This window comes from Salmo trutta, chromosome 11 (genome assembly GCF_901001165.1).
Source record: "Salmo trutta chromosome 11, fSalTru1.1, whole genome shotgun sequence".
In the NCBI taxonomy this organism is placed as follows: domain Eukaryota; kingdom Metazoa; phylum Chordata; class Actinopteri; order Salmoniformes; family Salmonidae; genus Salmo; species Salmo trutta.
In genome coordinates, this window is record NC_042967.1 from 1,387,681 (window position 1) to 1,405,104 (window position 17,424).

At 41.0% G+C, this 17,424-nt stretch overlaps 1 protein-coding gene and 1 pseudogene across 9 annotated transcripts in view; both read left to right on the top strand.

Annotated features, from left to right (window-relative positions):
• The window catches only part of LOC115202073 (tripartite motif-containing protein 2), a 47,904-nt gene extending 37,070 nt beyond the window's left edge, over positions 1–10,834 (top strand). For 5 of the 9 annotated variants that reach the window (XM_029765945.1, XM_029765942.1, XM_029765947.1 and 2 more), the window contains exons 10-12: positions 529–599; positions 7,927–8,067; positions 8,279–10,834. In XM_029765945.1, the coding sequence (XP_029621805.1) occupies positions 529–599; positions 7,927–8,067; positions 8,279–8,431 (365 nt within the window). In that variant the 3' untranslated portion in view covers positions 8,432–10,834. Of the gene's footprint in view, positions 1–528; positions 600–1,740; positions 1,886–7,926; positions 8,153–8,278 lie in introns of those variants that run through there. The other 4 variants (XM_029765948.1, XM_029765950.1, XM_029765949.1 and 1 more) reach the window with 3 other exon arrangements.
• Positions 10,835–14,622: 3,788 nt separating this feature from the next.
• The window catches only part of LOC115202074 (meiotic nuclear division protein 1 homolog), a 35,553-nt pseudogene continuing 32,751 nt past the window's right edge, over positions 14,623–17,424 (top strand).

Consider the following 17,424-nt stretch of genomic DNA (forward strand, 5'->3'; position numbering starts at 1 on the left):
ATTAAATGATACATTGTTAGCAGTGTCTTTAGTAGTAGTAGTAGTAGTAGTTGTATTACATGTACATGTAGGCCGTGGTATGCCAGCTTAAAGTTGAATTATGTATACAGCACAAATGTAATTAAACAAGGAAACAAAAACAGTAAATCAGGAAGTCAGGATGGGAGCTGAAGCAGTTGGTCTTGATAATATCAAACAATGGCTTGAGTGGTGGGAGGCAGCATCACAGGGATGTGGGTCAGGGCCAGACAGGTCCGGAGCCGTTTAGCAGCGCACCTCAACGTCCCCAGCCGTCCGTAGCGTAGCCGCTTTACTTTTGTAGCCATTCCTCCATACAAACAAGTAGCACCCACTTGGGTGATTCCCTGGTGCCAAAAAGCTCACTACTCATCGGTAGTCCAGAGTAGGCTATGACAATGCTCATGTCTCTGCCATCACCGCAAGCCATCTCCACTTTCCTCTGTTTCGTTGTTTACATTGGTATAGTACATGCATTTAACCTTGCTCCTATCTCTCTGTTTGATCCAGGTCCTCACTTTGCAGCAGTCAACCATAACAATGAGATAATTGTTACAGACTTCCATAATCATTCTGTGAAGGTAAGACCATCTCATCAATTACAAATTATATGTACCCTTGTGAAAAAAGTTTGTCTATTTTCCCATAAAAAGTTTGTACCTTTCTGAAAAAAGTAACTTTTTTTAAGGATGTGTACCCTTCTGAAAAATGATGTCCACCTTTCTGAAAACGGGATATAATAATGAATAATTTATTCAACTTCTCTAGCACTTTTCATTACAACAATTCTCAAAGCACTTGAAAAAGTTGTAAGATAGTGTGTACTCTTATTACTATGAGATTATTAACGAAGCACCAGTCCAGTATTGGACAAAAATTGTATTCAAGAAGACCTGGTTCATGAGTTATTTTACCAATAACAGGGCTGACAGACAGCCAGACCCCCTTTCTCTCTCTTCCACAAGAGTTTTATGACTTAACAACCAGATCGTAAATACCTGGCAGAAACCCTCACATCTGCTCTGTAGTATTGAGTTACAAATCCTTTGTGTGTAGAGAGAGACTCTGGCCTAAATACTTTAACATCAAAAGATTGGACATTGAAACAATATTTCTAACGTAAATGTGGGAAATGGTCAGAAGGGACTTAAAGAACAATCATGTCAGATAAGTTATTGTTCTGTGATATCATTAAATACGTTATAACGTAAACATTGTGACTTTAAGAGCTTTTACAATGTATTTGTCAGTTACATCTAAATGTTGTAAAACGTATATGATTAAATATGAAACTATTTGTGAGAAGATGAAATGTGATTTTAGCCTTCTAAATCAGAATTGTTTTCATGTAAAGTTTTACCCAGTCAGTAACCAACCCCATGTGAGTACAGGCACAGGCATTATGCAAATGGATGGAACACTTATAAAAGGACTCCTAATGAAATTTACATTGGACCAGTATACGGACGGTAAGCCGGACGTCACAAATGGTTTAAAATTACTAGACCAGAAAGCGTGGAGCTGTGGCTACACGTGTAAAATGGTTAGACTCTACCAGAAAGAGAAAATGTTAAGATCCTCAAACTCAACAAAGAAGAAGACTAGACATGCACCGCCTGCAGCTCTGCATGTAACGTAGTCTAGGAAACTCGACCAAAGACGAGAAAATAACATTGCCCTATCAAACAACCATTGGTACGTCTGATGTTTCCATTCTAACAGACACTTCCAGAACAAAGGAAACCTACTACAACTACTAAGGACATGGTGACCTCTGGTGGACAACCAGAGACTTACACAACCAGAGACTTTCTGTCGAACTATTCGCCACAGACTGATCGGGCGAGTTCAACAAAGACATACAAGTGTAAATATGTACATTGCATTTCTAAATCCGAATGAGCGGTTGTTAGGGTGTCAAATATCCATATTTACGATGAGCGTATTATTCAAGTGTATGTACGATGGTTGAATTCTTTTCTCTCCTTCTCCTGCTCTTTCTTTCCTCACCACATTCATTGGGTAACCAGCCATCATATCGGGTTAGTCCACTAGGGGCTTTTCATTGCATTATGTAGTAATCAATGTATAATCTATCCTGTGTGTTTATGCAATGCTGTGTGATTAGTTAGTTAGTTAGTTAGTAAATAAATAATTAAGCCAATTTGTGTATCACTTAGTCATGTACATTCGTGGCCAAAAGTTTTGAGAATGACACAAATATTAATTTTCAAAGTTTGCTGCTTCAGTGTCTTTAGATATTATTGTCAGATGTTACTATGGAATACTTAAGTATAATTACAAGCATTTCATAAGTGTCAAAGGCTTTTATTGACAATTACATGAAGTTGATGCAGAGTCAATATTTGCAGTGTTGACCCTTCTTTTTCAAGACCTCAGCAATCCACCCTGGCATGCTGTCAAATAACTTCTGGGCCACATCCTGACTGATGGCAGCCCATTCTTGCATAATCAATGCTTGAAGTTTGTCAGTATTTGTGGGTTTTTGTTTGTCCACCCGCCTCTTGAGGATTGACCACAAGTTCTCAATGGGATTAAGGTCTGGGGAGCTTCCTGGCCATGGACCCCAAAATATCGATGTTTTGTTCCCTGAGCCACTTAGATATCACTTTTGCCGTATGGCAAGGTGCGTCAAACTGTTCCTGGATGGTTGGAAGAAGTTGCTCTCGGAGGATATGTTGGTACCATTCTTTATTCATGGCTGTGTTCTTAGGCAAAATTGTGAATGAGCCCACTCCCTTGGCTGAGAAGCAACCCCACACATGAATGGTCTCAGGATGCTTCACTGTTGGCATGACACAGGACTGATGGTAGTGCTCACCTTGTCTTCTCCGGACAAGCTTTTTTTCCAGATGCCCCAAACAATCGGAAAGGGGATTCATCAGAGAAAATGACTTTACCCCAGTCCTCAGCAGTCCAATCCTTGTACCTTTTGCAGAATATTAGTCTGTCCTGATGTTTTTCCTGGAGAGAAGTGGCTTCTTTGCTGCCCTTCTTGACACCAGGCCATCCTCCAAAAGTCTTCGCCTCACTGTGCGTGCAGATGCACTCACACCTGCCTGCTGCCATTCCTGAGCAAGCTATGTACTGATGGAGCCGATCCCGCAGCTGAATCAACTTTAGGAGACGGTCCTGGTGCTTGCTGGACTTTCTTGGGCGCCCTGAAGCCTTGTTCACAACAATTGAATCGCTCTCCTTGAAGTTCTTGATGATCTGATAAATGGTTGATTTAGGTGCAATCTTACTGGCAGCAATATCCTTGCCTGTGAAGCACTTTTTGTGCAAAGCAATGATGACGGCACGTGTTTCCTTGCAGGTAACCATGATTGACAGAGGAAGAACAATGATTCCAAGCACCACCCTTCATTTGAAGCTTCCAGTCTGTTATTCGAACTCAATCAGCATGACAGAGTGATCTCCAGCCTTGTCCTCGTCAACACTCACACCTGTGTTGACGAGAGAATCACTGACATGTCAGCTGGTCCTTTTGTGGCAGGGCTGAAATGCAGTGGATTTTTTTTGGGGGGGGGATTCAGTAATTTGCATGGCAAAGGGGACTTTGCAATTAATTGCAATTAATCTGATCACTCTTCATAACATTCTGGAGTATATGCAAATTGCCATCATACAAACTGAGGCAGCAGACTGTGAAATTTAATATGTGCCATTCTCAAAACTTTTGGCCACGACTGTAGACTAGGGTTCGTGCAGATTTAACAGATTATGCAATGTTCAGAATGAGACTGATGAGATAATAATAATTAATGGATGACTAAGATAACGATATATTCTGATATTGAGTTAATTCGGGAAACGGTAACTCATTAACCAAACGTTTTCCGTGGTGCCCCAAGATTGCTAATGAGTTAACCTGTTGGGGACCCTTTCGAGATAGGACCCGTTAACGGGATTGCTTGACAAGATAGCATGGTGCGAAATTCAAAACAGCAAAAATCTAATTTCAATTTCTCAAACAATCAACTATTTTACACCATTTTAAAGATAAGACTCTCGTTAATCTAACCACATTGTCTGATTTCAAAAAGGCTTTACAGCGAAAGCAAAACATTAGATTATGTTAGGAGAGTACATAGACCAAAATAATCACAGCCATTTGCCAAACAAGCATATATGTCAATAAAACCCAAAACACAGCTAAATGAAGCACTAACCTTTGACGATCTTCATCAGATGACACTCCTAGGACATTATGTTACACAATACATGTATGTTTTGTTCGATAAAGTTCATATTTATATCCAAAAACAGCATTTTACATTGGCGCGTGACGTTCAGAAAATGTTTAGCCTCCAGAACTACCGGTGAATGAGCAAATATATTACAGAGATACTCAGCATAAACGTTGACAAAATACATAACAATTATTTTAAGAATTATAGATGGACTACTCCTGGATGCAAACGCTGTGTCTGATTTTAAAATAGCTTTTCGGCGAAAGCACATTTTTTCAATATTCTGAGTACATAGCTCAGCCATCACGGCAAGCTATTCAGACACCCGCCAAGTTCGGGGCAAACTAAACTCACAATATTTCTAATACTAATTCTATTACCTTTGCTGATCTTCGTCAGAATGCACTCCCAGGACTGCTACTTCCACAAAAAATGATGTTTTTGTTCGAAATAATCCATATTTATGTACAAATACCTCCCGTTTTGTTCGTGCGTTCAGGTCACTATCCAAAGGGTAACGCGCGAGCGCAGAATGAGAGACAAAAAGTCAAAAAGTTCCATTACCGTACTTAGAAGCATGTCAAACGCTGTTTAAAATGAATCTTTATGGTATTTTTCTCGTAGAAAAGCGATAATATTCCAACCGGACAATAGCGTATTCATTTCAGAAGAAAAATAAGGAAAGGCGCGCTCACGTGACCACGCATTTCCAATCTCTTTGTCCTCCAGCAGTCCACTCAGTAACTGAGCTCCTATATTCTGCCCGGTTACTGGATACGTATGAAACAACTTTCGGAGGGCTTTTGACAGCCAATGGAAGCCTTAGGAAGTGCAACGTGACCCCTAAGTATTTGTAGTTTCTCTAGGGATTCAAAAGTAGAACTACAGTTCTCAGACCTTGCACTTCCTGGTTGAAATTTTCTCCGGTTTTTGCCTGCCATATGAGTTCTGTTGTACTCACAGACACCATTCAAACAGTTTTAGAAACTTCCGTGTTTTCTATCCAAATCTACTAATAATATGCATATTCTAGTTTCTGGGCCAGAGTAGTAACCTCTTTAAAACCTCTTGTATCTAGACGTTCCGCTAGCGGAACGCCTCGTCAAATATCCAATGGAAGAACGTGGCGCGAAATACAAATAACTGAAAAATGCCATTTCAATTTTTCAACCATACGACTATTTTACACCATTTGAAAGATAACTCTCGTTAATCCAACCACATTGTCCGATGTCCGAAAAAAGGCTTTACAGCGAAAGCAAAACAATTGATTATGTTTGGAGAGTTCCCAGCAAAAAATAATCACACAGCCATTTTCAAAGCAAGCATATATGTCACAAAAAGCAACAGAAGGAAAAAAAATTTGCAGACAGGCCACTTCTTGCTTGGAATCTTCTCTGGTTTTTGCCTGCCATATGAGTTCTGTTATACTCACAGACACCATTCAAACAGTTTTAGAAACTTCAGAGTGTTTTCTATCCAAATCTACTAATAATATGCATGTTCTCGTTTCTGGGCAAGAGTAGTAACCAGTTTAAATCGGGTATGTTTTTTATCCGGCCGTGAAAATAGTGCCACCTATCCCAGACAGGTTAAATTGGGTACGTTTTCCATCCGGCCGTGAAAATACTGCCCCCTAGCCCAGACAGGTTAATTGTTACATAATTAATTTAATCATCGTAATAATTAAACATAGTTAATTGATTTGATAAAATAACCATCATTGCATTAATGGTAGTCACGTCAAGACAGTTCTTTACCAGAACACCAAGACAAACACAATTTCTTTATACAATCAACATTTAATAATACTAATCAATATATTTAACAAAATGAGAATGATCATGAAAAGGTAGGAAATAGATTGGAAGACAACAACTGAAGACCTTGAGATCCTGAATATTAAATGATGTTGTACTCAGTCTGTGATCAAAGTCTATTGTGGCTTCTTGATGGCTGCATGGCCGAGAACAAAGAAAGAAGATGGCTGTGTGTCCAGTCTTGTTGAATTGGGGTTCCTCCATCAGGTTGCTCCTTTGGTCCTGGTGTAACCGATGTGAAATGGCTAGTTAGTTAGCGGTGGTGCGCGCTAATAGCGTTTCAATCGGTGACGTCACTCGCTCTGAGACTTGAAGTAGGGTTTCCCCTTGCGTTGCAAGGGCCGCGGCTTTTGTGGCGCGATGGGTAACGATCCTTCGTGGGTGTCAGTTGTTGATGTGTGCAAGGGTCCCTGGTTCGAGCCCGGGTTGGGGCGAAGAGAGGGACGGAACCTACACTGGGTTGGTGTCCTTATGCTTGTTGCTCTTTTCTGTTGGCTCCTTGCTTGAGTTGCAGACGCTGTGCTCTAATTGTCTTCTCCTTAAAATCTGCCATTCTGCCCTTGAGCAAGACAGTTTACCCACTGTTCCCAGGGTGTCGAAGACGTGGATGTCGATTATGGCAGCCCCACGCACCTCTCCGATTCAGAGGGGTTGGGTTGAAGACTGTTAGCTTACGTGTACCGTTCAGGCTACGCTAGTTCTTTTAAGTCTTATGTTTTCTTCTGAGACTAACTCTTCTTCTAAGCCTATTTAGTGCATGGGCACTTCCTTCCCAATGTCTGTACTGGATTACAGGTATTATAACCTAAAATAAACTTTTTCCCTAAATTATCAGTTACCAGTTCTGGCCATTAAAAGCAAAGGTCCAGGACCTATGGTCGGCCTGCTGGTGATGGAGGTCCAGAGTAAAGAGGGTAAGAGATAGGGGAGCAGAACAGTCATGCTAGGTCACATGGTATCACCCCTAGGTGTCAAGCCATTTGTACGACCCATTGTCTTGGGGGGAGAAAATCTAAACTTGGTTAAGCTCAATTCAACATTGTTTTCAGCATTGTTCAACATTTGAAATTCAAACGACAAGGCTACAAAACAATAAAATAAAACAGCTATATGAGTGTAGATCAGGAACAATAATTTTTAGACAGTGTTGAAAGTTGAGTGTTTACAGCCTCCAACAGATGGAGTGACAATCAAGATTTCCACATGGCTTGAACAGAGAAAGGAGGTCAATGGGGGAGATGAGCAGGTCCTCCGGAGACTGGCAGGCAGACAGCACAGTTCACTCTCCATTGAAGGCATCTCACTGGTGCCTTGTCGTCGTCCCCCTTCCCCGCCATCTGACTGAGATTTTCTCCGTTGACTCTCTGGTCTTGTAGTGTAGAAAGAGAAGAAGTTTGTTTTCGAGCTCTCTAGTCTCCATTCACTAAAGATATTATGATGACAGGCCGCTCATAACTTAGGAGGAAACCGCCTGAGATGACGTCACTGCCAGCTCGTCATGCATTAGTCTTCCTCATTGGGTCATAAGACTGTAGAAATAACAACAACAATAAGTTGGGAGTTTTCAAATCTAAATACACAAACGTTAGCTAGCTAGTCTGGTAGCATTGTTAGCAATCATGAGACCGCTGATTTGCAATGAATTCATGGGCAGGAAACAAATATACTTAATACAGATTTAATCTATAAACATTTCGCTATTCAAAACCAAAAATAAAGAAAAAAGATTCCAACAAAAAACATGTATGAATTAAATATTTACAAAATGTGCAGGAGCTCTCTGCCTAGGCGACCTCATGGCAAAATGGCACCCACCGAACCAAATTATATGTACTTTTTCTTTATATAAAAAGGGATTGTGTACCTTTCTGCAGGTGTTCAACCCCGAGGGGGAGTTTATTCTGAAGTTTGGTTCCAACGGGGAGGGGAACGGCCAGTTCAACGCCCCTACGGGGGTAGCGGTGGACATCAACGGCAACATCATCGTGGCAGACTGGGGCAATAGCCGAATACAGGTGAGGCCAAAGAGCATGGAAGTGAGACCAAGGACAGGAAAGTGGGAGACCTTGTTTTTGTGTTAACTAAACTGTAAATGAGAAAGAAAAACACTGTCCTCTAGAATGCACTTTAAAGTATAATTTTATTATCAAATATTTTGATTAGATTTATTATATTTGCATCTAGAGTAGTCAGTTAAATTTGGAATACCACTAATCTCTCTCTCAGGTGTTTGATGGCAGTGGTTCATTCCTCTCCTACATCAACACATCGGCAGACCCTCTCTACGGTCCCCAGGGCCTGGCCCTCACCTCTGATGGCCACGTGGTGGTGGCTGACTCTGGGAACCACTGCTTCAAAGTCTACCGTTACCTGCAGTAGCCCTTGCACACTTAAGTGTACACACACGAAGACTTGCACACACACACCATCCTCAGTACGGAGTAAATGGGTGGATTTTCAGTCATTCACTTCCCCCACTAATTCAATCCCGCCATCCATCACCGTGCCATACAGAACCTCTCTCTAACCGTTCACCCTGACATGTGCCTCTGTAGCCTCCTTCGTGACCTCTGACCTTTAAGCTTGCCCTCCACAAGAGCAACCCTGCATTTTCTCAAACTTTTTCTACTGTCGGCCATGGGGAAGAGGAAGAGAATTGGTGATGTGATGTAGGTGGGAGGGACTATGATTGAGATCTCCATGGATTGGAGGATGGAGATTTATTCGACTAGTTTCTGTCCCTGCCCCTAATGTGATATACAGAAGTAGTAGGGTGAAGTTGCCCCTAGATGCTGGTCTTGGGTCAGTTTAGCATTTTCCCCACCAATAGTTTAGGTTATGATTGGTGGAGTGGAAGCTGATCCTAGATCTGAACTTAGGGGAAACTTCACCCCAGAGCTGATATACAATACATCGCTTTTGTTTAAAGGTCCTTGATCCTTGTTGGGACGATGAGAAATGATAACTGGGTATCATGGTTAGGTTGGACCAATTCTTCCTTTCGTTATTTATTGTTGTGACATGGCACTTGTAAAACTGGAAATTAAGGTTTATCATTCAAGTATGGAGGTTGTTGCTAATATTAGTCGACAGTCACCAATGTGTTTGGAAGTGAGATTGAAAGGTTGTAAAAATCTAAAATAAAGTGCCTGGACTTTGATCACAGACTAGCACCAAAAATATGTCTCATTCCCCAATTTTAATGAATTAGATTGTTTCACTTTCTTGGCATCCCATGATTATTTGGCATCAATGATCACCACAAAGTAATCTCCGGCTAAAGTAGCTTCTAGTCAAATGTTCTCAGTGAAAATGAGTTCTCTACCCACCTCACCTGTTCAATTTCATACATATAGGACCTAAAATATAATCTGGGTATTTTTAAAGCATGGTATTTATAACAAGTGCATGCAACGCTGTCCAAAAACCTTCCCACAAACATTTGTAAATCATTCACCAACATATGCAAAACGTTTGTCAAAGAAGCTATCGAAGCTACAGGAAGCTATCGAAGTTTGGTATCGGATGACACATTTTGTGACATTGCCCAATTGTTACATTCTGCTTAGCAGATAGTTCTTCGTGGGAGTGCTTTTTTCAATCTACACACCACCACTTGATATTTACATATATTAACAATTAGGAATTCACATACTGCTCAATGTATGATATACTATCTTATCCAGTGGTTTTACACTTTGCTTCTCGTCCACAATAATAACAGACTAGGTATTGTTTCTCAATGCAAAATAGTGTGTGTGTGTGCGTGTGTGTGTGCGCGCGCACGCGCGGTGTAAAATACAATAAGAGTCACTTAACATTAAACTATTTATGATACCACTTATGATGGCTCAAAGCATTCTGGGATGTTTAGTTCACTTTCAATTAGTCCTGGAAATGAAAAATGTAGTTATACATGTGGTATTCTTGCTACTCTGCACTGTAGGTCATTGTAGAGCTGTTAGAAACAATAACGACAATATTGAAACTGATTTTACAAACCTGTCATCTCTTACCTCCCATCCTCAATTGTTGTGCCCTTTTGTCTGTTGTCACAACTATTGATACTACTCAGGTGTAGTATTCTGATACTGTAGCTGACAGTTTATCTAAAAAACATACAATGGCTTAACAGTCGAGATGTAATCTGTGTGAATAAACTGTGCTCAGTTCAAAGGGGTAATTAGCCTACATCTTAATAGGTTCAGCCTTAAAAATGCTCTCATTTTTTTTTTCTTCATGCGTCTGTTTTGAATAATTTAGATCAGAAAGCACTTGACTCAATTCATTACTTTCAAGTACATAGTTTCAGGCAGCCATTTTGTATTTGTCCTTAAGTTTTTTTGTTGTCCTCGTCCATGTTGATACCCTGATGCCAAGTGGAAGAAGTGCCCATATTCTGTATGTTTAGCTCTCAGTAATGCAGCAAGTGTGATATGCAATTTGAACATTTTGTACAGAAACTACGTTTTAGTGGCATTGCAATGACTGTGCTGTTCCATTCCACCCCCAAAATGTGTATGTAAAATGTTTTTGAAAATTGTGTATTGTTGCAAGTGTTATGAACGTCATACATTCCAACTTCACACAACACCCAGTTAAAAATTGCAGTGCTATTCCCTTTCATTGTATCGGAACATTCATATTTAAAGTCAGATTTCCCAAAGTCCTAATATGCTTGCAGTGTGTGAGAACATTTCCTCAAGTTTGACCATTCCGCAATTTATGTTTATTTGCTCTTTGTGTACAGCACAGAAATAAAGTATTGCATTCCTGAACAAAGTGTTTTGTGAATCCATTTCTATGAATGAGAAAGAAATAGCCTGTAGATGAGAAACTTCAATGAAGAAACACTTATGTAATCAAGAAGGCATCAATAACAAACAAAGCTATTTCTGTAGACTTTTCTTGGAGCCTCTGGTAAAATCTTCTCACTGGGGAATTGTCCAGTCGGAAGAATCCTAACCTTTTTATTTATATTCCATCTACACACTCCTGGTACAAAGACACTTTGCTATTACTTTAGAGCAGTGGTTCCCAAACTTTTTATAGTCCCATACCCCCTTCAAACATTCAACCTCCAGCTCTAGCACCAGGGTCAGCGCACTCTCAAATGTAGTTTTTTGCCATCATTGTAAGCCTGCCACACACACTATACATTTATTAAACATAAGAATGAGTGAGTTGTCGTCACAACCTGGCTCGTGGGAAGTGACAAAGAACTCTTATAGGACCAGGGCACAAATAATAATCAATATTTTTTATCTTTATTTAACCATCTTACATATAAAACCTTATTTGTTCATTGAAAATGGTGAACTCACCACATTGTTAGGGCGGAGACATGAGCATCTCATTATATACAAATCTTTGAAACAATTTTGTTCTTGAAAAAAGATTTAATTGAGGACTGCTTCTTCTGAGGAGTACCAATATAGCCGAACGGTGGCTTCAAAGCCTATCATTCGCCAATACATAGCAACAGCAATCCAGGGTTTCTTGGCAGTGGTGAAGTGCAGGGTGACCCAAACTTGGTCCTGGTGCACGTTTTGATTTTTGCCCTACCACAACACTATCTATCTGATTCAAATAATCAACGCTTGATGATGAATTGATTTTTTGAATCAGCTGTGTAGTGCAAGAGGGGAAAAAACCCAAAATGTGCACCCAGGGGGGGCCCCGGGACAGAGCTTGGGAAACACTGGGTAGTGGAGGGTAAACTCACCTTTTTTTAACACCATGCCATTTTTTTAACACCAAACCGGACAAGCCCATGCGCATCGCATGCGTGAGCCTTGCAAAATACATTTATGCAGACACACACCAACGAGCATCTGCGTTGCCAGGCGCTAATAGGCTGACCACACCGCTCCCGTTGCAAAATAAATGTTATTCAATTATTGCACCACACTGCTCGTGCGCGTCAACGAGCGTCTGTGTTGCCAAGGGCTAAAATAGAACTCCTTTCTATTTCTGACACAGATCGTGCTGCAAGTCCTGCCTCTCCCATCTCCTCATTGGTTTATAGAAGCAGGTACCCATGTGCCATCTCCTCATTGGTTTATAGAAGCAGGTACCCATGTGCCATCTCCTCATTGGTTATACCCACGTGGGTGATTGAAAGACGAACTGTGTTGCCGGTCGGTGTAGTAATACTATGAAAGTTTAGATGCCAATCACCATATAAGTTCAAAGATGAAAAAGCCTGGAAGGAGGAGAGATGATTAGAAAGAATTCGGTTGACCGTTTTATGTGTGGATTAATTGTCGGAGTAGAGGACCTTGTGCATTTCAGGTAAAATAACAACTCAATGTTAATATCCCAGGACAAATTAGCTAGCAACAGCAAGCTAGCTAAATAGGACAAATTAGCTAGCAACAGCAAGCTAGCTAAATAGGACAAATTAGCTAGCAACTGCAAGCTAACTAGCTAAATTGCCATAAATGTTTAATGCTTTTCGACCTGTTCCCAAATTAATGTGATTGGTTCAGAGATTGTTTTGATATTTTAACCTGCGTGTCATGATCGCGTTTGGTGTAGGGGGACAAAATAAATGTATGCACGATGGCGCATGTGCACAGCCGGTTTGGGTTCTGTGTAACAGGCTGACCACACCGCTTGCGTTGCAAAATACATTTTGAAATCTGTTATTCAATTATTGCACCAACGAGCGTCTGCGTTGCCAAGGGCTAAAATATAAATCAATTCTTTTTCTGACACAGATCGCGCTGCAAGTCCTGCCTCTCCCATCTCCTCATTGGTTTATAGAAGCAGGTACCCACGTGCCATCTCCTCATTGGTTATACCCATGTGGGTGACTGAAAGACGAGGTCAGTGGTCTTAATGTACCTAATTTATGAAAGTTGCCAATCGCAATATAAAGTCAAGAGAAGAAAAGGCCTGGAAGGAAGAGAGATGACTACAAACGATTCACAGTTTTATGTGTGGATTATTTGTCGGAGTAGAGGACCTTGTGCATTTCAGGTAAAATAACAACTCAATATGTATATCCCAGGACAAATTAGCAACAGCAAGCTATCTATCTAAATAGGCCAAATTACCATGTTTAATACTTTTCGACCTGTCCTCAAATTAATATAATTGGTTGAGTTTATTTTGATATTTCAACCTGTCGTGATCGCGTTTGGTGTGGGGGACAAAATCAATTTGAGCACTTGGGCATAGCACCCACCTTTTGCAGAAAATGCATTGAAAGTTTTGGGAGCGTTCACCGCGACCTGCAATCAGAGTTTACTCGCCACCTTTTGTTCCCACCACTACATCACTGATCATAACCATAGTCAGTCCCTCCAGGATTTCGCAACATTTTGGGGATTTCTGCAGCCAAAAATGCTTCATTTTTGCGGCAGCTTTTCTGAATTTCATTTAGCGATGTTTTTTTTGTTTTTTTTTAAATGTGTTTTTTTCACGTTAATTTCACAAAGCAACAAAAGTCACATGTGATTAAGCAGAATACATCATACAAAAACAATTAAACATCTAAAGTGCTCAATTCTGTTTATTTTTCTGAACAAACAGCTCTGTCATAATCCTCTCCTCTCCATCAGGCTTGGGGTTTGCTATCAACACGAGATGCACCACTCATTCCTACTGACTCTCTCTCCCTCTCTCTTAAAAAGCCCCAAATAGATTTAAAGCTGATCAATCACTTTCAATTTGAGGATCGATATTTCTTTCTAATAAGTTGTCTTCAAAATTCTTGATTGTGATTTTTTTTTGTTTTTCCCTGAAAGGGTCGTAAGGGAGACACAGAACACGGAAAAATAGAGTTGTGGTTGATTACATTTCTAAAAAACCCAGAAAGATTGTGCCTTCGTGATCCGTATTAGGTTTTACAGAGTTTAAAACGGCAAAGCTGACAAATTGCACTCAGCGCTTTGAGCAGCGCTCTCCATAGACAGACTGGGGAGAGCAGAGTGCCGACCACCCTACTAAAGCCAAGGTTAGCGGAGTAAAAGTTTGAGGAAAACGCTTGCCAGTCTTCCCTGCTACCACTTCAGTCATGGTGATTTGTCGCTGCTGTGGGAACTCTTTCTAACATTCTCATATGCTTTGCTGATTTCAAGTGACTGTTGCTTGTCGACTTTCTCTAGTTTCCAAAAACATTTGGAAATTGTTTCGCACTGTCTGCTTTTTTTTTCATTGTACTGCCTGTCAGCCATCAATAATCACCCATCATCTTCGCACGTGAATGTGCTGACAGGTTAGGGGGAAAAAACTTTGACGTGTGGTTGGATTGGGCCATTTTCCATGGTAACAGTGCAGTAATTGGTCAAAATTACGAACCCGCTTTTGATTGAACCCTTTTATGCGCTGAAAGTGCGGGAATTGGTGAAAATGGCGAGCTCTCGCATAATATGCGCGGTTTGGTTGAATTATGCGATCTCAGAATCGTGGAGGGACTGCATAGTAGGCTATACCGTGTACTGTACCGTGTAGGACTGTACCGTGTAGGACTGTAGCTCTCCTAAACTGACAGCAGATGGCGCCAGGGTATGAGAGGTGAGTTTAATATCCCGCTCCCCCTTGTCTTGTTGACAACCCTTGAATTACCGCGGGAAACTCATTGCTTGCACTGTATCACTGAAGCCGGAGAAACTCAGTCCGTGAAGGTTATTTACATTGCAAAAATGGTAAGTTAGTTCGACCTTTTTACAGTCAACACCCTTGCTCCCAGTCAATTGCACACTGGCTAAATGGCATAGCTAGATAGCCAGTTGAAGAAGCTTTGGTTGAACTCTTGCTAAGTATAACTTGCTAGCACACTTACCTAAAGCTAACTAGCATGTATGCTAGCTTGGCATGTCTGTGCAACAACACAAAATAACCAGTTACGTCCATGTGCTAGCTAGGACTGTGTCATGTGGTTGGCGTTTATTTACCTTCACATGCTCCTTCGAGCTTGTCTGCCAGTGTATAAATAAGCCGCTTGCCACGACCCCTCAGCGAAAGTCTGCAAAGCTTCATTGCCACTAATATATCCAGAGGCACATTATGTTTTAAACGAGGGGGGGAGATGTCAACCCCACCTCTGTTGTGGTAAATAGCTGAGGGATGGAGAGATGTAGACTAAAAGACAATTTATGTTTGATCCGAAATTGTGGTCAGATGCTTCGTATGGAAGGTATGATGCAATTTGTGGAGGCTTGAAGAGGGCAAATCAAGCTGTACCACATCGCCGTGTGCCTCTAAAATGTTGTAATAATGTGGAGGGCTCCGAATTGACATGATCGGTTAACGGGAGGTCCTGTATAAACAAACTCACTTCCTATGCAATAGCTCGGCTCAGCTAAGCGCAAGAAGTATGAAAGCCTTGAAGTCTGCAGCATCTCACTAAATGCTGTATGGCCACTTCAGACGTCGGATGCAAGGACTGACCATCCATGAGATTAACATTTTATAGTTTTATCCATGTTTTGAGGCTATACATTTTTTTTTTTTAAGTTATATTTGTGGTTATGATGGTGTATGACAGTTGAACTAGGATCATGAGGCATTTAAAAGTTAATTCATTCATTGATTCTTGAAGAATTTGTGAAAGTCAATGTATTTACCAATTACAGATTGCCACATTACAGCTGACTTATTTTATTTCTTCTGTATTTTTGTTTTGCAGTCCAAAAAAAAAGGTCTCAGTCTTGAGGAGAAGAGGACTCGCATGATGGAGATTTTCTTTGAGACAGTGAGTTAAAAGGATAGTTCACCAAAATGACATATTGGTGTCTTTGCTAATCGGTTCCATAACGTGAATGGGATTTGTGCCACAAATTCTTAAACGATAGCATGTGGAAACAGTGCCAGGGAAACTAAACCAAAGCATGAATTGCTAGGGACCCCAAGGGGTGCACGTTTTTGTTTTTGCCCTAGCGCTTCACAGCTGATTAAGATAATCAACCAATCATCAATCTTTGATAATTTGAATTAGTTGTGTAGTGTTACGGCAAAATTGCTGGCCTGCAGGGTAAGGAACCCTATGTAACTTTGGTGAACTCTCCCTTTAATAATTTGACACTTAGGTGTATTTCATAACACAAATGCCGTTTCACTTCAAGCTGTGTATGGAGGTCCAAGAGTATCCATGGAGAGTAGCAAGACTGGGAGTTTTGAGTCAGTTGGTGAAACCGAGGACTGGTTTCGTGTCGCAGTTAGAAAGCTGCCGCTGACGCCAGGGTTGGCTATGACACCTGAGGTAAAGTAAACAGACCAAACATAGCACCTTGAGCGTGCCTCCATCTCTCAGACACACACACACACACACACACACACACACACTGGCTCTCCCTCTAGTGTGAAACAACCTCGGACATGTTGGGGCAGGGAACTTGGTTTCTAAGCTGGGGTTAACCAGTAGAAGAGGTTTTCAGGACAATGCATGCTGTATTGCTGATTTAGAGTCAAGTTGCAGTTGAATAGCGGGAACTGGGTTACTGCGATTTCCCACCCAAACCAACTCCCTTTTCCCGGGATAAATAACTGCTAGAAACCGGAAGTCTGCAGTTTGACAAGTCACACTCTTACTGCTCGCTTAAAGGTTGAAAACCATAGAAATACAATCAATTTCTAGGTGTAAATTATACTTAATCACATGTTTGATCATGAATTATAGGCCTATACCGGTTTTTGATATCCTTTAATGTTTTCCATGTCCTCTTTGATTTGAAGCAAAACCAGTAAATGTCAGTTTTCACTGTCTTTCTAAAAAACAACAAACTACAATCTAAGCTAGATGCCCTCAATCTCACACAAATTATCAAGGAACCTACCAGGTACAACCCCAAATCTATAAACATGGGCACCCTGATAGATATCATCCTGACCAACTTGCCCTCTAAATACACCTCTGCTGTTTTCAACCAGGATCTCAGCGATCACTGCCTCATTGCCTGCGTCCGTTATGGGTCCGCGGTCAAACGACCACCCCTCATCACTGTCAAACGCACCCTAAAACACTTCAGTGAGCAGGCCTTTCTAATCGACTTGGCCCAGGTATCCTGGAAGGATATTGACCTCATCCCGTCAGTAGAGGATGCCTGGTTGTTCTTTAAAAGTGCCTTCCTCACCATCTTAAATAAGCATGCCCCTTAAAAAAAAAAAATTGAACTAAGAGCATATACAGCCCTTGGTTCACTCCAGACTTGACTGCCCTTGACCAGCACAAAAACATCCTGTGGCACACTACTAGCTTCGAATAGTCCCCGCGATATGCAACTTTTCAGGGAAGTCAGGAATAAATATACACAGTCAGTTAGGAAAGCAAAGGCTAGCTTTTCCAAACAGAAATTTGCGTCCTGCAGCACTAATTCCAAAAAGTTTTGGGACACTGTAAAGTCCATGGAGAATAAGAGCACCTC